This window comes from Sebastes fasciatus, chromosome 4 (genome assembly GCF_043250625.1).
Source record: "Sebastes fasciatus isolate fSebFas1 chromosome 4, fSebFas1.pri, whole genome shotgun sequence".
Lineage (NCBI taxonomy): Eukaryota > Metazoa > Chordata > Actinopteri > Perciformes > Sebastidae > Sebastes > Sebastes fasciatus.
The window spans coordinates 10,843,657-10,866,053 of record NC_133798.1 but is presented as its reverse complement, the minus strand read 5'-3'; the positions used below and the strand labels follow the sequence as shown (position 1 = coordinate 10,866,053).

The window sequence follows — 22,397 nt, the reverse complement described above, 5'->3', positions numbered from 1 at the left end:
TTGACATTGAATGAGGCTAGATGATCATATATGACATATATCTACTCTTAAACACATATACTGTACACATGCACACATATCTACACACATACAGTTATCGTTCCTTTTATGTGTAGAGCATAGGGGGAACAAAAACAAACAAAAAGAAAATAAATGAGTAAAATATATATATAATACCATCCATCTCCATCCATCCATCCATCTTCAACCGCTTATCTGGGGTCGGGTCGCAGTAAGGTAAAATGTTTAAGTCAACTAGTTTTTAAAAAAAAACAAAAAAACACAACAGATCCGACATATTGACTTGTCATAGCAGATAATGGCTCAGTTGAATTAAGTCAGCCAGCATGCACAGTACCAGGGTACTGGAAGAGCAAATTGCTTGCAGTCTTTATTAGTGTTAGTTAAACCTGTGCTTTTCATGACACGTTGTTCTGTACATTTGACCTGCCCTTGAAACCTTACTTGGGGTGCTGTGTAATGAATTGGGGATGCTGCTGTATAGGCTACATTGATATCTGTGCTGCAGTATATTATTAATTTGGAGGTGCTGTGTATTACCTAATTTTTTTTAATGTTATTTTTTGGGCTTTTTGTTGCCTTTATTCAAGAGAGACAGTGATCGTCTTTGAAAGGGGGAGAGAAAAGGGATGACATGCCCTCTACCAGGTGAGCTACCGGGACGCCCAACGTGTATTACCTAATATTTAAAGGTAATTTGTATTTTTGCCTCTTACAAAAGGGTTTTCTGCAGAAAAGTAATTCTGCTGTCCTCATGAAATAGTCTGCATGATTTAAAGGTTTAAAAAGACTTTTGAACAGTTCTGTAAAATAATTTTCTGATTTTAATACATTAATATTACAGTATTGGATTTAACATATATATTTTATTTATCTGTTCATTTATTTATTTAGGCTTTTTTTTAACTTTTACTTTGAAGGCACATGAGCTGCCGCAGCTGCTATTGGTGTAAGGACTCCTTTACTATTATATACAAATACTCACACTTGTACACTTTCACTCAAGTCTCAAACTCAAGTCTTGTCATCATATCATATTTCATTTATTGGATTTACTTGGTTTCTTCTTTCTACTGTATATGAGTCATGATTACTGTATACAGGCCTACACGCACCAGTAAGTGTTGTCACACGATGCAACAACAATCACCTGAAGCTCAATAACAGCAAGACCAAAGAGCTTGTGGTGGACTACCAGAGGGACAGGAGGCCCCCTCTCCTAGTTGTCATCCAGGGAGAGGATGGACTCAAACAAGTACCTCGGGGTCCAAATCAATAAAAAAAACTGGACTGGACTCACTGGGTATTTTTTTTTCTTTTTGTCAAAACAGGGGTCACCATGCCTCATAACCTAAACTTTGGTTCCATTTTTGCTCAGTTTAAAACTTAGCTTATCAACCCTTCTGTGAAGCAACACTTGTTTTGGGAATGGTATAACTGGACAGGAAAAAAATAAATAAGATATGGACCGATTTTAAAGTTTTATTCAAGCTGCCAGCAGCAGCGATATTGTTGTCAGTGCTTCCTCATGAGTGCGAGCCTCCTGCTGCCTGCCTTGGCCACAGTGATGAGTATGATGAGGAGGAAGCCAACAGTCCAGACGCCTGCTACAGGCAGCACCACTGTCGTCAGTATGCCTGAAAGAAACGGCAAAGAGATAATTGTGGTATCCACGGTGGGAAAGTTTCGCTTCCAATGAGGCCTACAGAGAAAGCAAAGACAACTGGAAGGTCTAACACAGCAATAACTTCCTGATCATACAGGGGCAGAAGTGTGGCAACAGTAATAAAGAAACAGGAGCTTACTGGATTGAGGTCTGTCTGGCATTTCAATCCTGATGGGTCCATATGACAGGAGGCCCAGACTGGGGTCTGCTCTCACTGCTTCTCTCTTACTGATTGATTTACAGTTCTGTAAAGAAAACAAGAGAAATGAGAGACCGCAAAGTGGAAAAATATCAGCCAAGACAATAAATCCTATATATGATACAGATCCTTTCATGGGTAAGTAGGCATTTTATGTTACAGTATTTTCTTTGAGGGGTAAAACAAATATGAGGCTAAGGTCACAGGCATCTTAAGACAACAGTAAGATGCTCACAGGTGTGCAAGACTTGTGGTCGTCTGGCTCGCACAGCTGAACGGTGCAGTGCAGATAGAAGGCGTGAGGTTCTGTCGTGAAGCGAAACATGACGAAGCTGTAGCGAACGGTGGAGCTTTCTCCGTTACGGCCAGACTGTCCCTCGCTCACGTTGAGAAAGGAAACGGTGTGGTCATCCACACACCTGGACAAAGTGACGGAAATGAGGAGTAGGAATGGGTTGACTGGGGTTCATAGTTAAAAAAAAAAGGTGAGAAAAGTGAGATGAATTGTTGATATCGAGGACTTGTTCTGACCCGTTCTTCAGCAGAGTGTGAGCCGATCCCTCTGTAGTGTTCGGCTGAGAAGACTGTGTGGCCCAACACTCGTTGACCCGGAGCAGGAAGAAATCTGCGGGCTCTTTGACCGTCACCTCCACATACACCTGGACACATAAAGCCATCGCTGATATGATACAAATAGCTTCACTAACATTTGATTCATATTTGGTTAAACTGGTTGATGAACGTCTACCTACCTTGTCTCGGAGTTCAATGCTGGGGGCGCTACTGTAGGCCTCAGAGTAGGAATGGTCTGTGTACAACATCATCTGTATTGAGGCATCAAGTTCATGTACACGCATCACCGTCTCGCTGTGCGTGTGCAGAGAATAGGCAAGAAAACAAAAAGGGATGTTTGGTGACTTTGGGTGCACAGGCAATTTTCAATTTGTAATACTACTAAACTAACCGTACTAAATGTTTTCAGATTGCGGTGCACCATCTCTCTGGTTTGGGACAACCCCTAAAATTTAAATGTGTGCATTCATCTGCCACATTTAAAGACTCATTCTAAGCTAACGAAAACACAACAATTCTTAGTTTCAGGTGATTATACACTAATGAAAACATAGCTATGAATATTATATTCCATTTCTGCTAATAGATCCCAAAATTTTTTACACACTGTTCCTTCAACTATAAATAAGATGGAACGGATCAGAATAAATTATAATTCAACATCCTTCCTTACCTGGAAAGAGGAACGACTGGAAAAGGAAGACTAACTCTTCTGATGTATGGTTGGACGCATGTGTAGTCCATCTTAATGACTGGATCTCTGATGATGTTTCCAATAACATGAGGGTCTGACAGTAGACTCAGGGAATAGAAGACGTGAGTAATGTTTTTCTGTAAGAAGGGAGGGAGGTCGGAAACTGCACTATTGACAGGGATAACTGTTACAAGAACTTTTCTACTCTGAACAACAGCAACAGATTTGTGCTTGGTATATAACATAGATAATGCTCCAGCTGTACCTCCAACGGCTTTCCTCCGCAGGTTAGATATTGCTCTTTAGATGTCATGGACATGTAGTACGGCACGCCATCGATGACCTCTCTCTGAGCACGGCAGGATTTGTTGGGCAAGTGCAGGGACTCCAACGGCACGTTGTGATACTTGAAGAAATCTTCTATCGCTCTGATTCCCATGTAGTCGTTACCACACATAACTTTGATGTGTGCATCTGTTAAAAAAAACAAAAAACATAAGGTAACTAAGTATGTAAGGCAAGTGACTGCTTGAGATTCACAAGAGGACACATGGACTCAAATGACGGAAGAAGTACTCAGGTCTTTTACTTCATTAGAAAATATCAATACAACAGTGTAGAAATACTCCATTACAAATAAAAGTCCTGCATTCATTTTTTTTTTACTTGAGTAGATGGTACCAAAAGTAAAAAGGTACTCATGATGCAGAATGGCCCATTTCAGAATAACATACATTATGTTATTGGATTATAATTATTGATGCTTTAATGTGTACATGTTTAACGTGGCAGCTGGTAAAGGTGGAGCTCATTTCAATTACTTTATATACTGCTGTGTACTTTAATATATGATAATACACCAGAATTTATTTGTTGATAATATTTTGTATGTATAATCTGAATTAGCAAAGTAACTAGTAATTCAAGCCTGACAAATCAATGCAGGAGTAAAAAGTGCAATATTTCCCTCTGAAATGTAGCAGAGTATAGAAGTATGAAGTAAAATATAAAGGAGTCAGGTAAAGTACAAGAACCTCAAAATTGTACGTATGTACAGCACTTGAGTAAATGTACTTAGATACATTCCATCACTGTATGTACGGTTACGTAAACACAGTAAACTGTGCACCAAAATGGAATTTAAAAAGTATTTTCATCAGTCCCCATCTGTCTTATTTAACAACAACTTATCCAAGCTTAAGATCAATAGCCTACACATTATCAACTTGAATTTAATAGGATGTACAGCTATGGTGAAGGTGTCTAGGTTTCTAACCCTGATGATGTCAAGGTTATTTATCAGCTTATTTCTCAGGCTTGGTGCCTAAACATAAGCAGTAGCTATAACAGAAAGTCTGCGTTACAAAGTGGGGCAAAGAGTTTGAAAGATGTGAGCCTTTACCAGACAGGGAGGGTCAAACTAAATGATGCTGCTGGCTGCATTGTGGGAAATGTAGGATCCAATGGTTCTGGGCCTCTGTTGCATCACTTTTGACCACTCCTTTTTTAAGATAAATACTAAATTGCTAAGGTGCCCATTTAGGATTTTTTTTTTTCTTGAAAAAGTTGAAAGATCAGTTTTTCATGGTGAATCAGAGCCCCTTTAGTGACTAATTAATAGCCTACTTCTTAGGTAAAGTAAATTATAAGATCACAACATTTAGTAAAAAAAAAGAAAGAAAAAAAAAAGAAAGAAATGTGCCTACCTTTGTCACATCGGTCAGCATAATATCCACTGGCACACTTGCAGCTCCTTTGGTCTTCAGACAGAACACATCTTGTGCGGTCAGTGCAATGCTCCACACTGCAGACTCCTATACAGGAAAAGAAATGACTCGTAATACTTCGACAAGCTTCGCAACAACATTTGGCTCTTTTTTTATATGCAGGTAATATTAGACAACCTCACCCTCGACACTGTAGCGCATGAAGCCCAGGAGAAGCACGAGGATCACACCCAGCTGGTTGGGAGAATTAACATTTCCACTTAAACTGTGTAAAGAAGCTATTTATCCTATTTACCGGCTACATTATCAGTTTAACCTGTCCACGTGAAAACAGCCCGCCCTAGGCTACACAAACATTTAGCTGGTTATAGTTTTATTACATGAAGAATAATAATGCTCATTACATTTTTATCCACACCCACCTTCATTAAGCCGATTGGGATCATTGTCCTGTTTCAGTAAAATAAATCGTGGTTTTAAATGCGATATTTTCAGTCAAACGGGATGTTTCTCCTCTGTTGTCCTCGTTTTCAACACCTGCTGCTCTCTAATCAGGACCACCTGCCAGGGTTTTGTCTGTGGTGCTACTTAAAACGCCATAAAAACCGAACAGGTCATTAATTATAACATTTATATGTTTTATTCATAATTTAATTGTATTAAACTCCAGCAAATTGTATTAATTTGTGATTAATCAGCTATTTCTAAAACAGAATAATAACTATTGTAAAACGCATCACACTATGTACCATAGGCCTTTTTCGACGTGTCACAGTAGGAAAAGCACAGGTGTAAATAATGAAATTAAGTTTACAAAGTGTTGTGTAATAGAAAAAAGTCAATGAATTCAAAAATAAGAATTATTTAAGTGACAGACTTCTTCAGACAAACATATCTGAGTACATTTTAGCCACTGACATGGATCTCTTATTTGTTACAAATTTAAGAGACTCAAAATAACATTAAATTTCAGTTTATAAACAACTTAAAAGATGGGGTTGAGTTTAGAAATGTAGCTTTATGAATATAAAATTTCCCAATTAACAATAGAGCATAAACTGTTATCATCACATTCAAAATAAGACATAACAAGTGCTCCACAGACAGACTCAGGAAATCCTTTGTCCCTCGAGCCATCAAACTGTACAACACCTCTCTAGGGAGGGATGGATGGCCTGCAGGACAGGTAATAATGCACACAGTCAGTGGCAGCTGGTGGAAATTTTTCTTGGTGGGGCTGTGCCACATCCATTCAATTTCAGCAAACATCCCGGTGTGATTTAATGCAAAAAAGTGAAGGTATCAAAAACACATTACTACTTTTCAGTTAAATAATTAACAATTATTTTATTCCAACAGGAGCAGTAAAGAATGCTTTGAAAAACACAACAGTATAAAATGTACTCAGTGGTGGAATGTAACTAAGTACTTAAATACAATTTTGAGGTACTTGTATTTTTACTTGAGTATTTCCATGTTCTACTACTTTCTACTTCTACTCAACTACATCTCAGAGAAAAATATTAGACTTTTTACTCCACTATATTTATCTGACAACTGCTTTGTGCAGGGGGCACACCTAAATGTGTGATCAATCAGACTTGGCACAAAATGTCTGTCAAAGAAAAAAGTCATATCTCTTAAAGCTGAAGTAGGCGAGAGTGGAGCAAATATTAAAAAAAGTGATTTTTTATAAAACGGTGGCTGTATCTAGACACACAGACCTTTTGTGCCATAATTTACATTAATAATTTGTTTTTGTCTTGTTTTCTCCTGTCGTCTAATCCCAACCGTTACCTCCTTCATGACCTGGTTGAGTACATCTACGCCCTGGCACACAGACCTTTTGTGCCCTACCCACTGCCCCGCCCACTCTATCAGTAAGTGCTTCATACAGGTTGTTCAACAATTTCCTGCCAAAAACGCATCTCTTGACTGTAAATGACTCAAGCATTCAACCACACCCAAGGTGTTTGTTGTTTAAAAAAACCACAACACCAAAAAGGAGTGGTCAGTTGTTAATTAATTAACTAAAGTGTACACCCCTGTGTGCTACAATATCAACACACGAGCAGTTTCTAGAGGTGTTTCTCACAGATCCTATTTCACATTCTGGTGAAATGTTTAACACGTTGCCCCGTTTTTGTGGTGTACCTGCGCTGATTGAACACATTATACAAACAAAACAGCAACCCAATCATCAAAAAATTCCCTTATTGTGCCACTTGTAACCAAAACCTCTACAGGGGTCTTTTGGGTGCAGTTGTTATATACTGTACAATCATGTGATAGTTTCTGTTTTTTTAATTTCAGTCTTGCTGCTCAGTTTTTCGCAATGAACCCATTTGAGCCCTGGACAACCGCAGACAAAGTCGACAGGGTAAGACAACCAGGATCTTGGAATAACTTGAAGTTTTGAGAATTGTGTCACCAACTGTAGAGCCTCCAACACTAATTCTGTCCTGCGCTTTTATTCTCCAGTTTCACACAACAGACATGAAGTACCCAGGACTTCCTGATCTGGAAGATCTTGGAATCACTCCCTCCACTGTAGAGCAAAAGGCAATTGAGATTCTGCGTCGCCATCGCCAATTCCATTACCTGGAAACTATTAAACTACCAACAACACCAACCAGGGCAGCCAGAGGACATCAGTATCTCTGATTGTTTGGTCTTTAACTATGTTCTGTAAATACATTAAAAAAAAATTATCCTCTTAAGGTTGTCTTGTTTTGAATGTTTTTATTTAATATGACTTTACCATTACAGTGCCTCTAAAGAGTATTCACCCATTCTTCATTAAACTAGGCAGTGCTGATCAAATATGAATCAATATTCTGTTACTGTAATGCCTATTTCTCTCCTCAAATGTTTTCAGAATCATCTTGTAGTGCTCTGTTTAGCTGTAAAACGAGAACGTTTCTTGACCCGGCAGCAGCCATGTTGAGATCTCTTCAGGGAATACCAAGCACCGCTCACGTGACCGGAGCACAGCCAATAGGAACGCTCTCTCTCTGAAATGACCTGTGATTGGTCAAAGTCTCCCGTCACAGGCTAGATTTTTTCAAAGCCTAAAAAGGAGCCATGATGAGGTGCAGAAGTCTAATTATCTCTCAGAGAACTTGAATAACAATATGCTGAAAGGTTATTATGGAATTTTAGCCCCATGATGCCAAAAATGTACTGTCTACTGCCACTTTAACTAAGTGGGTGATTAAGTACAAAAGCCCTTTAAAATCCACATACATACACGTTCAAGACCACACTCCACACCACCTGACACAAATTCTGAAGTGGACACTAAGAGTGACAAGGAATAATTCCTTAGCACATCAGCCTCACCCTCATCCACCTCCATTGGCTCAAGTCCAGCATCACCTACAAAATCCTCCATCCTTAGTATTACTTTTAATAACTCCTATTATTCTATAATGATGGATCACAATGCAGACCTAATTTCTTAATCACCCACTTAAGAGCTGTGCCTATGATTGGTCATATGCCAAAAAGCATTGGCACTGTTATCAGGAAAAGGGAGTATAGTTCTAGAAAGATCTGCTATGAGATTCATCTTGGGACAGTAACTTGTTTCCTGTCTGCGTGGTGCAGGCAGTTTGTTTATGATTTTTGGAAGAGATCTTATCATTTTTTATCATTTTTAGTTGAGCTCTTTTCTGAATTTGGTTCAGATTTCTTTTTACTCTCCGCTCTTGACTGAGAATTACCCATGTTAGTAACACGACTCACATATACTTTCTACAACAAATAACAGATAAGGAGGAACACAAACATGCAAAGGCCCGTCACTAAAAACCTCAGCAGCATTTCCAGAGTCTCAGTGATATACAGTATATTAATAGTGATCTCAGTGGAGGCAATTTGTGATATTCAAACGTTTTTGTGCACAACCACTCGGCCAGTGGCTCATTACAGATCCTTCAATTTCCCATCGGACATAGTTTCACCAGTTAGGTCTCAATTACATTGAAGCAGACATGTTTCAGTCGCTCCTGAACGTCTTCCCAGGGAATGTTAACATGTTAACACTTCAGTTTAGTACGGTCAATCAACAAAAAAGGCAGATTAATGAATAGAAGAAATAATAATTACTTGCAGACCTAATTTTCATTCATAAGATGTTGAGTGAATTTCCAAAATTCTGACTTTAGAGAGAAGTCACATAAGATTTACAAAATCCCTCAAATAGTGTACCTTTAAATTATTACAGGAGTCATAGCGGTTGTCAAATTTCATTGACTTTCTTTTACATTTTACACATTCAGGCAATAATACCCACTGACCTATGAGCAGAAAAGTGCTCTTCTTTTTAAAAGGCCTTGATGATGTTTTGGATGTCCCATCTTTGGCCGGAGCATTCCTGTATTAGAAGTTGGCCTCTTATAATCTCCAGACATCTTTTTGTCTGTTTGTTCTTCACTTCTTTGCCCTAGAAAAGACGATAAGTGTCAAGATTGCGAATGCACAGTATGTCATCATAAAACATTCAGACAACCACAGTCAATATTTTGAGCTATGGGTCACCTTAAACTCATCCACCCTCTAATTTGAAAAGGGTGAGACGGTGACTTTTAATAACTATTTTCTTGACAAAAATTCCCTTTTGCCACACCTCTTCCCTGACTTTCATATACTTTTCTATATATGTTAGTTTAACTTGTAGTACCTGAGTGAAGTCCCAGTAAATCCCCATTCCTTTCTGCTTAGCCTCTTTGCAGTTGTAAAGGCCAGGCTTCGTTTCTTTTTTGCCGATGTCAGTTATACACCGGTTGTCATTGTACTTGTGAGACTTGAGGCCACCGATATAGAGCTCACCATTTGAGCGATAATAGGCGATCTAAAAATATATATTAAAGAAACGTTAAGCAGCAAGCAGATCGGACAGTTAAATAAGCCAACAGCGGCAAACAGACTGTATATTTCTTGTAACTCAGAGACTATAATCATTAATCATTTTTAGCTGCTTTACTTACTTGAGGTCCATAGTGGTGGCAATTGTAGGCAATGGGTGTGTGACCTGGCACTGGGCCTTGGTCTAAGCACATTTCAGCATCAAGATTCTTCATCTAGAGGTGGGGGAGTTCATCATTTTGTGAGTGACAATGTATTGAACACTATGGCATGTAGGAGTGAAGCATTAAAACACAATTTAATGTGGCAATGCATGTGGCTGTGCTGTGGCACACAACCTGCACACCCCTGTACTGCCTCTATCACACGTACAAAGCATTACATTAAACTAAACTTACTCCTCCATAACCAAGAATGTTGTCCCAGGGATCCAACTTGGGATACACGTTTTCCAGGTACCATTTGAAAGGTTTGCACTTCAACCTTTCCCTGAGTTTTTTCCTCTCGGAGACATCCCCGATGTCAATTCCGTGATTCTGCAGAGAATATGGCGTGATTTGTTTGTCGTATTGTAACTGAAGAAATTCAAATGCACTCACAACCAATTATCTATGTACCCTTGGATGTTCATCATCCTATGTGTAGAAGCATGCAGTATGCCATAAAAAGGGCATCATCATTTTTGTTCTTCTTGATTACATATGAAGTACCTCAAATGGCAAGTTCCAAGCCAAGTTGATGTTGTGTTTGTATTCATCCATCCAGACTTCTGCTACTCTCAGGGCGTTTCTCTTCATGGCTGGGGCCAGGTCAGGCAGGTAGGGCTTGTGGGCCCTCTCGATGTGGGCGATCTTGGAGCATGGAACTACTTCAACACTGCCTCCACATGTCCACACCTATGAGCAAAAAAAAAGCACACCTTTAACTTTATACTACTCAGTAAAACTGAATCATTATCAGTCACCAATGATAATTGTGAAAGTGCAAAGCGTGAATAAAAACAAAAGTTAAAGACGGCCTATTAAGCTAATTTTTAGGTGCACGTTTACATGCTGTAAAGTAAAAAACAAAACAAAAATGCTTTGCTTTTCTCACACCTGCCTCTGTCTGAAACACCCTCTGTCTGAAACACTCTGTATCGTCACCAAGTTACGGAAGAAAAGGCAGGACTTCAAGCAAGGCATTACAGGCAGTTCATGAGCAGTGTTTCTGTGGGGGAGAGTAACTCCCTTTGGCCAGGACTTTGGGCTTAGTACCTTTGCAGACCTCTTACATGCACAAACAAAATCCTGTATAACACTCTAAAGGAAAGGGGAAAAGCACTAAAGCATAATAGGTCTTCTTTAAGAATAAATAAAAGCTACTTAGAAGTTTATAAACTGTGGGCAGCGCCGCCGCTTGATATATACACATTTAACACATAATGTTTGTAGGGCCCCAGCTCATTCTACCAAGGTTGAGTCTCCGCTGGTTGCCAGACAACCAGCGGAGACTCCAGGAAGTTACTGCCTCTAGCCAAGAAACAGTCCGGCACATAACAAACAAACAAACTAGATATAACGTGTTAAATAAATCAGACTTAGAGGTGCTGGTTGGTAGATTTTGTGACCTTTGGACAGAGCAAGGCAAGCCGTTTCCTCCTGTTGCCAGTCATTATATTAAGCAAATTGAATGCTAGCTGTAGCGTCATATTTACCATACAGACACAAAAGTGGTATCAATCTTCTCATCTAACTGCCATCAAGAAAGTGAATAAAACATGAGTTAAGATTTTACGACTCCGGAAAGGTATTACGGCAGGGTATCATTTTATCCTCCGTCTCAACGATTGTGAGGTAAACAGCTCTGTTTATTTTACAAAGTGAGAGGGGTAATTGTGCTGATGCCAGAATCTGTACTCTATATTGCTGCAAGTTGGCCTGGGACTGCGTCATCAGGTGTAAGATTTGATGTTAGAGAGGTGATGCTTTACTTACGCGGATTCCCAGCTCAACGTTTTCTCCACCGTACACTTTCATTCCTTCATCGAGGAGTCCAATTTCTCCTAGAAACTTCCTCTCGGCCACTAGGATCCCCATGACCGATGGACTTCTGAAGTGAAAGAAGAGAACTGTTACTGCTATATAATTTAAACCATATTCTACAGAGTACAACAGTATTACCATAAAGGTAAAGTTTTTAGATAATCAAGAATGCCTCATCCAAGATATGATTAATAAGATCATGGCATTATATTTGTTTGACACGTGTGTAAATCGGAACAAAACTGACTGTTTTCTCTTTAACTTACTTTCCAGGCAATGAGCCGTCTTTGAGTTCGTAATAATCTGGCGTAAAACCCTCATACATGCACCATAAAGCCCAGTCGAAGGCATGTGCTGCTGGAGAGTATGGAATTACTTTGAGGTCATCAAAGTTGACTCTGTCAAATACAGGGGACGTCACCACCGTTCGGTCAGCTTTGATCTGTGTCAGCAGGGGTTCAATCCTACATGTCGGGAAGGGAGGAGAGGTGATTCACACATCACTGCAACAATCTGAACTTTACTCAACAACCAGTTAGACAGCTTGTTCAATATACCTCTGTCTCATTCCATTTATGAATGGGAGTTGGCATGCGTTGTCAAGTACCAGTCACTCCTTTAGGCAAATCTCTAAAGAAACTTACTAAAGGAGTGTCTGGTAATTCATTTAATTGTGATAATTGCACAATTGTCCTTAGTTAATTGCTATTAATCCCAAAGTAATTGCTCATTTTTTTATCTGTTCAAAATGAACCTTAAAGAGAGATATGTCAAGAGTTTAATGGTTTTATCAACATGGGAGTGGACAAATATGCTTGCTTTATGGAAACGTAGGTATATATGTATTATTTGAAATTAATTAACAACACAAAACAATGACAAATATTGGCCAGAAACCCTCAAAAGTACTGCATTTAGCATAGAAAATATGCTCAAATCATAACATTGCAAACTCAAGCCCAACAGGCAACAACAGCTGTCAGTGTGCTGACTTGAATATGACCTGCCCAAAATTGCATGTCTGTAAAGGGGAGACTCGTGGGTACCCATAGAACCCATTTTTCATTCACATATCTTGAGGTCAGAGGTCAAGGGACCAATTTGAAAATGGCCAAACCAGTTTTCGTTCGCGAAAAGTTTGCGTAAGTTTAGAGTGTTATTTAGCCTCCTTTGCGACAAGCTAGTATGACGTGGTTGGTACCAATGGATTCCTTAGGTTTTTAGTTTCAAGTATGATACCAGTATCTTCTCTCTACCTTTAAAACTGTGCAAGGCTTACAGCAGCTTTACACCTAAAGATCGCAAGTTGCGTTAAAGAAATTAGTGGCGTTAATATGTATTTGCTTTAATATGTTATCGCATTAACTTTGAAAGCCCTTTTTAGAATACTTTTATCTCTCTTGCACTTAGTTCCATTTTTACACAACCCAAGTGCACATTGGTGCAGCATTTGAAAGGCGGAGGGAGACTGAAAAATGTTCAATACGGATGTGTAGATTTAGCTGTTAATCAAATATTTTTTTTTTTATTGCACTACAAATGAATCTGAAGGTTTCAAGTCTGAGCAGCACTCGCCCTTCCCTTATTGCCAGCCACCACTGCAATGCCCTTGTGCAAGCCCTGATTACCTCAAGGGAGCTGCTCAGTAGTCGGTTATTCAGACAGTGGCTGTACTGGGATCAGAATGTGGTTGCACTAAGCTGTTGCAAATGTATGAAACTGCGTAAACAGGGCGTTCCTGAAGACGTTATTCATAGTTAAACTATTGTGGTTAAAAAAAAGCTAAGACGTGAGCCAAATTTGGCATCAGAGTAAGTACCTGGTGGTGGAATAGACACTTCCCAGTATTGACATTTAATAACTGTGCAGAAAATATACTAAACATTGTTTAGCACAGCTGCAATTAATATATAATGTTAAAGACTACTACTGCAAATTTCCCCACTGTGGGACTAATATCTTATAAAGGAATATCTTATCTCTTATCTTACAAATATTACACATATACCAGTGAAAATGTTCTACATTAACCATGGTATAAAAGGATTTAATTTTGCCACGTTCTTACCACATCTCATGGACTTCGATGTGTGCGTCCAGGATGGCCACCACGTCAGCAGTACAAGCCCTCCACCCAGCAGCCCTGGCGTATGAAAGGCCTCGCTGCTCATTGTGCCTCACTCTTGTAATACGGAGACTTGGGTTCTGCTGCTCGAGCGACTTCACGTACGCGTCGAGGTCCCCCTTCAGGTCCTCTGAATTGAGAGGAGAATGTGGGAATGTGTTTTGAGATAAGGGGAGAAGAGGCGTGACAGATATTGGTTTTACCATAGCAAGTTTCGACGAGATTGATTAGAGAATGACACGTTTCCACACTGACTACCCAGAATGCAAAGCAGACTTAAGAAGATTTTGAGAGGGAGCCAGTCCTGACCATAGACATGCCTCACAGGATCCCAAACATAAGTATGCAATTTAAATAATTGTTCTAACGTCAAGTAAGTTTATGTTGTGACTGATTGCATTATACTGAAAGGTGTGTCTAAAGTTAGGATGGACAAAGAAAAGAGAAACATCATTTAGTATATTGCAATCCAGTGCCACACTACCACTATTTACAGCCTTGAAATGCGGGCCATTGTGTTAGTGTGGGGCGGTGTCAGTGTAGGGTGGCTGTGGGTCAGAGGGTAGAGCAGGTTGTCCACCAATCGGAAGGTCGGCGGTTCGATCCCCGGCTGCTCCGGGTCACATGTCGATGTGTCCTTGAGCAAGACACTTAACCCTGGTGTGTGAATGAGTATTTAGATTAAATCCTGATGGGCAAAGTTGGCACCATAGCTCTGCCATCAGTGTGTGAATGGGTGAATACTGACGTGTAAAGTGCTTTGAGTGGTCGGAAGACTAGAAAAGCGCTATATAAGTCCAAGTCCATTTACCATTTACATCGTACAGGTCAACATTTTGGGAATGTGTTTATTTGCTTTCTTGCCGAGAGTTAGATAAGAAAATCGATACCACTATCATATCTGTCTGGTAAATATGAGGTTACCGCCAGCACCTGATAAGCTTAGCTAGCATAAAAACATGGAAACAAGGGGAAACTAGCTAGCTTGAAAGGTCACAAAGTCCACCTGTAGCAGAAACTGTAAAGCTCAGTAATGAACACATTATATCTTGTTTGTCGTTTTTACACTTCGGTTATTATAGGCATTTAACAATTTTTGGTATTACCGGGGCTAATGTGCTGGAGCTTTAACATCCTGATTTTATGTTGTTACTGTATCCAACACATGAACAGCAAATTCTTTTTAAACTTCAGTTTTTGTACAGATTAAACAAACAAGGTATAACATGTTAAAGCTGCAGTGGGCAGAAATGCAGCAAATATGATTTAAAAAGGATACTTTTTAAAACAGTAACTATATCCTGAAAAAATCATGTGCCTCTGTGTCCTCTGGTGCTCCTAATGGCAGCTGCAAGATTTCACAGACCGGAGGAAAAAAAACAATCAGAGCTGAGCTGGAGCCTGCCATCCAGCTGCCATCTATGAGCCGGCTGTCAAACACTCGCAAACTCCGATCAAACGGTCAAACTAGGCAGCGCTGATCAAATATGAATCAATATTCTGTCACTGTAATGCCTAGCTCTCCTCAAATGTTTTCAGAAACATCTTGTAGTGTACTGTTTAGCTGTAAAATGTGAAAGTTTGTCTCCCACCAGCCAAAGCACAGCCAATAGGAAAGCTCAATAAATAGGTTCTCTCTGAAATGACCTCTGATTGACCAAAGTCTCCCCTCACGGGCTAGATTTTTTAAAGCCTGAAAACAGAGCCCTGAGGAGGAGCAGAAATCTAGTTATCTCTCAGAACACCTGCCCAATGATGCCAAAAATATACTGTCATACTTTTACATATAAATGAACATCCTTTACATCCATCCCTTGCCAAAACAAGTTCACACAATGCTGATTAAGCCTATCGCTGCTAAGCTCTCTGTATGTCGCAGTATAGCAGAGTTGTGGTGTCTGGCGTCTATGGCGACTTCTCCTGCGTAGGCGCATGTATGCCTCGCCGCATCTAGGACAGGAGCGCTCTCTTTAAATCTTCCTGTGCAATTTTTTTTACTTTAATCCTTTCTCTGAACGCCGGAGCTTCCACGGAGCATCCACATCCAGATAGTTGTTGCTCCGTCGCTATGGTCTCTCCCATATGGTACTTACTCTCAATGCCAGAGTGGGGACACAAAAGCTCCAGTCCAGTCTTTTCGCTAGATAAGCTAACCAGCTGTAGCTTCATATATTACCATACAGAGATGACAGTGGTGTCATTCTTCTTTTACAACTCTTAGCAAGAAAGCAAATAAGTGTATTTCCCCAATATATCATTCATTGTGCACTGGCATCTGCACAATGAAACATCATTTATAACATCATAAAACATGTTTGCCTAGTGATGCGTTGCTGCCAACCAACCATGGGAACTATTGTCATCCACCATGATTATCTCCTTCAGCAGGTTTTTAGGGGTGCGGTCGATGATGCTGCGCAGAGCTCTTTTGAGGATGGACAGGGCCTCATTTAGGTAGATCAACACCACTCCCACGTTTGGCAGGTCCTTTGGGTAAATCTTTTTAAGACACCTATTCAGAAACAGAAATCTTTTCATCAGTAAGCTGTGTAAATGCTGGCAAAATCTGACAAACTGTATGAACAGAAAGGTGAAGGATAATCAGCAAACAGTGAAGTGGGTGCAACATTTGTGTATGAAGTAAAGTGACAGGTTTGGTATCGCAGAACATGACAATGACACATTGTACCTTTTATCCCTGGTATCTGGAAGAACTCGATCTAGAGGAAGGCGATCGCTGAGAAAAACGTTGTATCCGTACTTCTCAAACAAACCCTGTGCCTCTCTTTGGTCATCCTCAGACAGATTCTCCCCCCACTCCTTGAACAGGTAAGAGTTGGGAAACACTTTATTGGACTTTTTCTCTTTGGGGACCTCCTTTTGGTCCTTCTCTGACTGCTTTTTGACTGGTGGCTGTTCCACCTCTGGAGCTTTTCTCTGTCTGCCCCTTTCCTCTTCGAGCATTTTCTGCAGGGTGTCCTGCTTTTTTTCAAAAGATTTGACGACATTGTCTGGAAAAAAGGATGACAGGGAGAGAGTCAAATGAGCTAGAGGCATGATCACTTTTTGCAGAAAATAGTAGACTAGATGTTTTCTAAATCCAGATGAATGTTCTGATGAAATAACATTTTATTGATACCCAGAGGGAAACTAGGTAAGCACACGAGAGAGACTAGGTAATGATATAAAAAAGGTTAGAAACATCAGTAAAATTACATAAAACACAATAAACAATATAAAATAGGTTCAAGTCTGACCTCATCTATCATTAAACCTGCAGTAGGCATTATGTTTTTGGCATCATTTGGCAAAAATTCCATTAGCATATTGTAATTCAAGTGTTCTGAGAGATAACTAGACTTCTGCTCCTCCTCATGGCTCTGTCATCAGGCTTTAAAAAAATCTAGCCCGTGACGGGAGACTTTGGCCAATCACAGGCCATTTTAGAGAGAGCATTCCTATTGGCTGTGCTCCAGCTGATGGGCAGTACTTGGTATTTCTTCAACTGATCTCAACAAGGCTGCCGGGTCACAAACATTCTCATTTTACAGCTAAACAGTACACTACAAGGTGTTTCTGAAAACATTTGAGGCAAGAAATAGGCCTTACAGTAACAGAATAGTGATTCATATTTGATCAGCGCTGCCTAGTTTGACAGTTTGATTGGAGTTCGTGAGGTATTGACATTTGAGGCGGCGAGGCTCCAGCTCTGGTCTGACTGTTTTTTTTCTTCTGGTCTGTGAATTCTTGCAGATGCTGTTCGGAGCACCAGAGAACACAGAGGAACACGATTTTTTTTTCAGATTACCTGTCTCATGCACTTCTGTCAGGATATAGCGACGATAACTTTTGATTTTAATCATATTTGCTCCATTTCTACACACTGTAACTTTAATATCCACAGCAAACTTTAAGAAAAGTTCTATTAGAAGCCATTCATCTAATATTCAACACCACATTCTGGCGCATGTCTTGCTCTCTACAGTTATTTGTGAACATATTTTTAAACCTTCTGTAAAAAAGTTGAACATAAATTAACATTAATTCATAATGAGGAACAGGAAAAGGGTAAATGTGCATGTGAAATTATATCAAAGTATTAAATTGTGAAATAAATACCCTAGCCAGTGATAAGATGTGCTGTCCCAATAAATGTTCAAAAAGAAGGTTTGGGATCAGTTTACACAAAAGGGTAGGACAATGCTCACATTCAAAGGGGAATATGATATCAGCAAAACCTTTCCTTCTCAAAATGGATAGATAACATCTTCAGTAAATGTATTCTATGTAATTTTTTAAAGTTAACTAACTCCAGAGCAGGTTATGTTCCAGATAAGATGTCAACTTGTATTCACCCTTAATTCATCTTTTTGTGCTGTGAACTGACATTTAATCCACTTCAATGTCAATGAAGTTAAATCAAACTGAACCTAGAACTTTCTTTCCATCTCCCCATCTTCATTTGTAGTGAAGAACTGATTAAACCCCATGTGAAAGAAATAAATCAGAGTAACTTTTATAAATAGGAGAGAAAGATTAATGAATCATCATTTGCCTTAACTCACAGAGATTGCTGATGCTTGACTCCAGGTCAGAAAACCTCCTGACTGAACGCTTGTCCTCTTTGTCAGCCGCAGCTTGATCATATCCACTCATCACAAACATGACCCCGCAGAGGACGAGACCAAAGCCCCCCAGTACCACGACTGACCGCTTAAACCAGGCGGTTCTCATGCTGATAACACACCGACTGATGCTCCAGCAAAGAGAACAATGATGCCGTCAGATCAGAAGCGCGCACAGCAGTGACTTTACTGGACTGACGAGTCCAATGCCAATTAGGTGACCCTAATTATGGGTTTGTCCAGTGGCGCTTGGTGGAAAGTTTTCTAGGTAGGGCTAGGTAGCTGCATCGCTCTGTCACTTAGCCTCTCCTTCTTCTTCCTTCCTCCCAATAGCCTCAGCTACCCTCTCTATAAAGCATCACGCCGCCAGTTAAAATAGACAACTCCACTTCAATATGTGTCTTCGATGGACACAACAATTTTGTGACTTCCCTCTGTGTCACCCATGGGTTTCTGAAGTGCTGCCACTCGCACTTGCCTTGCCATTTGACCGTGGCTTTGGTGATATGAGGTTCAGAGCAAGTGTCACTTGAGGTAGCCCTTTAGTGCAGAACAAATGATATGAGCTCCATAAATTGAATTTGCAATGCCTTGATCATGAGAGGCTGAAGAGATGCTGATGGCATCTACTGCCATTTACAACCCACAACAACAGCAGCACTGAAAACCGTCAAAGCAAACTACAAAGGAAAGGCAGTGGCAATTTTCTGCAACCAACCAGTAAATTCACAGTTGATAATGAGTTACAGAGAGGTAAGAAAATTACTCTCACAGTAATGGACCCTTAAAATATGTAAAAGAAACAGACTGGCTGAAATGTTTGCAGACTACATTGATGAAAATGGTTCATGTTACAATTTTGGTAAAATGAAATGAAAAAACTGCTGAGACTCAATAAAAAGTAAACCTGGAGCTCCGTCTGTTACGACACCAGCTACAATGCTATCGGTTAAATAGTTAAAAGAAATATTAAAAATTAAATAAGAAGCTGAGCAAAATTCAGGAGCGGCTTGTCTCTTAAAGGAGAATAGCTGGTTTACCTTAACAGCCCACCTTAAAGCTGCAGTAGGCACAGTGGCAGCTGGTGGAAATGTTAGGTAGTGCCACATCCAATCAATTTCAGCAAACATCCCGGTATGATTTGATGCAAAAAGGGAAGGTATCAAAAACACATTACTACTTTTCAATTAAATAATCAACAATTGTTTTATTCCAACAAGAGCAGTAAAGAATGCTTAGCAAAACACAACAGTATAACATGTACTCAGTGGTGGAAAGTAACTAAGTACATTTACTCAAGTACTGTACTTAAGTACAATTTTGAGGTACTTGTACTTTACTTGAGTATTTCCATGTTCTGATACTTTCTATTTCTACTCCACTACATCTCAGAGGGAAATATTGTACTTTTTACTCCACTACATTGATTTAATAATTTTAGTTACTTTACAGATTCAGATTGTTAATACAAAATATAATCAACGAATAAATGATGTATTATTATAGATTAAACTACCCAGCAGTATATAAAGTCATTCAAATGAGCTCCACCTTTACCAGCTGCAACTTTAAAGTGATGAACACATTAATGCATCAATAAGTATAATCCAATAATATACATTATTCTGCAAAATGTGTACTTTTATGTTGGTACTTTAAAGCTGAAGTAGGCAAGATTGGAGCAAATATTATTTTTTTATTTATATGCATTACTAACTTTTTTACTGCCTTTTTACTAACATATTTTGCACTATGAAACTGTGATGCTGGAAACTTGAATTTCCCTCGGGATAAATAAAGTTACTATCTAGCTAGCTATCTGTCTGTCTATCTATCTATCTATCTATTTATCTATCTATCTATCTATCACATTTTTACCGTCAATATTAATTAGGTGTTGTTTTGCAGCTTATATAATTCTCCAAAAAAGTCCAAAATTTAATACAACAACCATAAAACAGATGAATTATACTGTCTTGTTCAGTCTTGCAGAAAGTACATTTGTTATAATTTGGGGAAGTAAACCGGTTCATTGTGACCTGGGAACGTTGTAATCACGTGGAACAAAAAAGGGAGACACTTTGGTTTCGAGTAGGAATTGTTATTATTATTAATAATTATTAATTTGTATTTTATTGTTTTTAATTATTATTATTATTTATTTTTCCTGCCACTCTACTGCTCCACACTCCAGTCCAGTAGGTGTCGGTAATGCACCTATAAGCTGGTTTGCCAACCGCCAATAAACACCAAAGAAGAAGAAGACACAGGAAGTGTTTCGTCGTTTCTGTGTTCAACAACATTTCAACCAGTGTGTCTGTCGTCATGTCTTCTCAACACTAGCCTTTAACCAGCCGGTACTAGTATAATAACACATCTAAGAGCTTAAACATGCCTAAGGTGGTGTCTAGGAGCGTTGTGTGCTCGGACACCAGAGACCGAGAGGAGTACGACGACGGAGAGAAGCCGCTCCACGTCTACTACTGCATGTGCGGACAGATGGTGCTGGTGCTGGACTGCCAGCTGGAGAAGCTGCCCATGAGGCCCCGGGACCGAGCCCGGGTTATCGACGCCGGCAAACACGCCCACAAGTTCTGCAACGTGGAGCCGGACGAGAACGCGTACCTGAAGAGGACCGAGGGCATCGAGAGGCAGTACCGCAAGAAGTGCGGCAAGTGCGGCCTGCTGCTCTTCTACCAGCACCAGGCGAAGAACAACCCGGCCACCTTCATCGTGGACGGAGCCGTGGTGAAGTTCGGCCAGGGCTTCGGCAACACCAGCGTCTACAGCCAGAAGCAGCCGGAGGCGCCCAAGAAGGTCCGTGTGATGATGACCAAGCGGACCAAAGACATGGGCAAGTTCAGCTCCGTCACGGTGTCCACCATCGACGAGGAGGAGGAGGAGATCGAGGCCAGGGAGGTGGCCGACTCGTACGCACAAAACGCCAAGGTGATCGAGAAGCAGCTGGAGAGGAAGGGCATGAGCAAGAAGAGGCTGCAGGAGCTGGCTGAGCTGGAGGCCAAGAAGGCGAAGATGAAGGGCACTCTTATTGATAATCAGTTCAAGTAGAGGAGGCTCGATGTGAGGGACATATTGTGACACAAAGTCATCCTCTGGAGATCTTCATCCACAGTGGACACATGTGTTATCTGTCTGTACTGGACAGTAGCTGTTTGGACACCGCCCCAGTACATATAGAGAGGACAATATTTGGACATATCAGTGCAGGGCTCATGGATTTGTGTAGTTGGGTTGCATATTAAGATGGTGATCTTGGGGTGACGTTGTAGACCTTTACTGTTTGTTATTTTATACAAAAATTAAAAAGACCAAATGAACCTGTTTGGTATTTTTTTTTTTTAAATCAGTTGTTCCCCGTGTAATATTCACTGTGTTGTCTGTAAGTCCTGCAAAAGTCTTTAGGTGAAGGGCATGAGCACGAGGAGGCTGCAGGAGCTGGCTGAGCTGGAGGCCAAGAAGGCGAAGATGAAGGGCACTCTTATTGATAATCAGTTCAAGTAGAGGAGGCTCAATGTGAGGGACATATTGTGACACAAAGTCATCCTCTGGAGATCCTCATCCACAGTGAACCCATGTATTATCTGTCTGTACTGGCCAGTAGTTTGTCAGCCAGTACTGGACAGTACATAGAGAGGACAATATTTGGACATATCAGTGCAGAGCTGGTGATTTGTGTAGGGGTTGCATATTAAGATGGTGATCTTTGTTGTAGACCTTTAAATGTGTTAACCGTTTGTTATTTTATACAAAAATTAAAAGACCAAATTAACCTTTTTGGTATTTTTTTAAAATAATTTGTTCCACGTGTAATATTCACTTGTCTGTAAGTCCTGCCAAAGTCTTCAGGTGTCGG

The 22,397-nt window shown here is 40.1% G+C and overlaps 3 protein-coding genes across 3 annotated transcripts; 1 reads left to right on the top strand and 2 right to left on the bottom strand.

Annotated features, from left to right (window-relative positions):
- Positions 1–1,489: 1,489 nt before the first annotated feature.
- On the bottom strand, positions 1,490–5,440 carry zpd (zona pellucida glycoprotein d). Its single transcript, XM_074631924.1, has 10 exons — positions 5,303–5,440; positions 5,063–5,114; positions 4,860–4,967; positions 3,419–3,627; positions 3,133–3,290; positions 2,639–2,753; positions 2,418–2,545; positions 2,122–2,305; positions 1,827–1,932; positions 1,490–1,658 (listed from the first exon to the last, which is right to left on the bottom strand). Exons 1-10 carry the CDS (start codon positions 5,324–5,326, stop codon positions 1,537–1,539), a joined length of 1,206 nt encoding a protein of 401 aa, XP_074488025.1. The 5' UTR covers positions 5,327–5,440; the 3' UTR covers positions 1,490–1,536.
- steep1 (STING1 ER exit protein 1) lies at positions 5,355–22,313 on the top strand. The gene is made up of 2 exons (XM_074631926.1): positions 5,355–5,493; positions 20,718–22,313. The coding sequence occupies exon 2, from the start codon at positions 20,915–20,917 to the stop codon at positions 21,590–21,592; it is 678 nt and encodes a 225-aa protein (XP_074488027.1). The 5' UTR covers positions 5,355–5,493; positions 20,718–20,914; the 3' UTR covers positions 21,593–22,313.
- On the bottom strand, positions 9,208–18,721 carry LOC141766876 (putative polypeptide N-acetylgalactosaminyltransferase 8). Its single transcript, XM_074634050.1, has 11 exons — positions 18,464–18,721; positions 16,588–16,909; positions 16,244–16,410; positions 13,842–14,028; positions 12,040–12,237; positions 11,726–11,840; positions 10,460–10,645; positions 10,148–10,285; positions 9,872–9,964; positions 9,511–9,735; positions 9,208–9,327 (listed from the first exon to the last, which is right to left on the bottom strand). The coding sequence occupies exons 1-11, from the start codon at positions 18,630–18,632 to the stop codon at positions 9,208–9,210; spliced, it is 1,920 nt and encodes a 639-aa protein (XP_074490151.1). The 5' UTR covers positions 18,633–18,721.
- Positions 22,314–22,397: the final 84 nt, after the last annotated feature.

Coding starts and splice junctions, on each gene's coding strand:
- zpd (XM_074631924.1), bottom strand. CDS start 5,326: ATGATCCCAATCGGCTTAATGAAG. Junction 4,968..5,062: donor CATGCGCTACAGTGTCGAGG/GTGAGGTTGTCT, acceptor TTTCCTGTATAG/GAGTCTGCAGTGTGGAGCAT. Junction 3,291..3,418: donor GCGGAGGAAAGCCGTTGGAG/GTACAGCTGGAG, acceptor CCCTTCTTACAG/AAAAACATTACTCACGTCTT.
- LOC141766876 (XM_074634050.1), bottom strand. CDS start 18,632: ATGAGAACCGCCTGGTTTAAGCGGTCAGTCGTGGTACTGGGGGGCTTT. Junction 11,841..12,039: donor GACGGCTCATTGCCTGGAAA/GTAAGTTAAAGA, acceptor CTTTCACTTCAG/AAGTCCATCGGTCATGGGGA. Junction 10,646..11,725: donor ACGTTGAGCTGGGAATCCGC/GTAAGTAAAGCA, acceptor TTTTGCTCATAG/GTGTGGACATGTGGAGGCAG.
- steep1 (XM_074631926.1), top strand. CDS start 20,915: ATGCCTAAGGTGGTGTCTAGGAGCGTTGTGTGCTCGGACACCAGAGAC.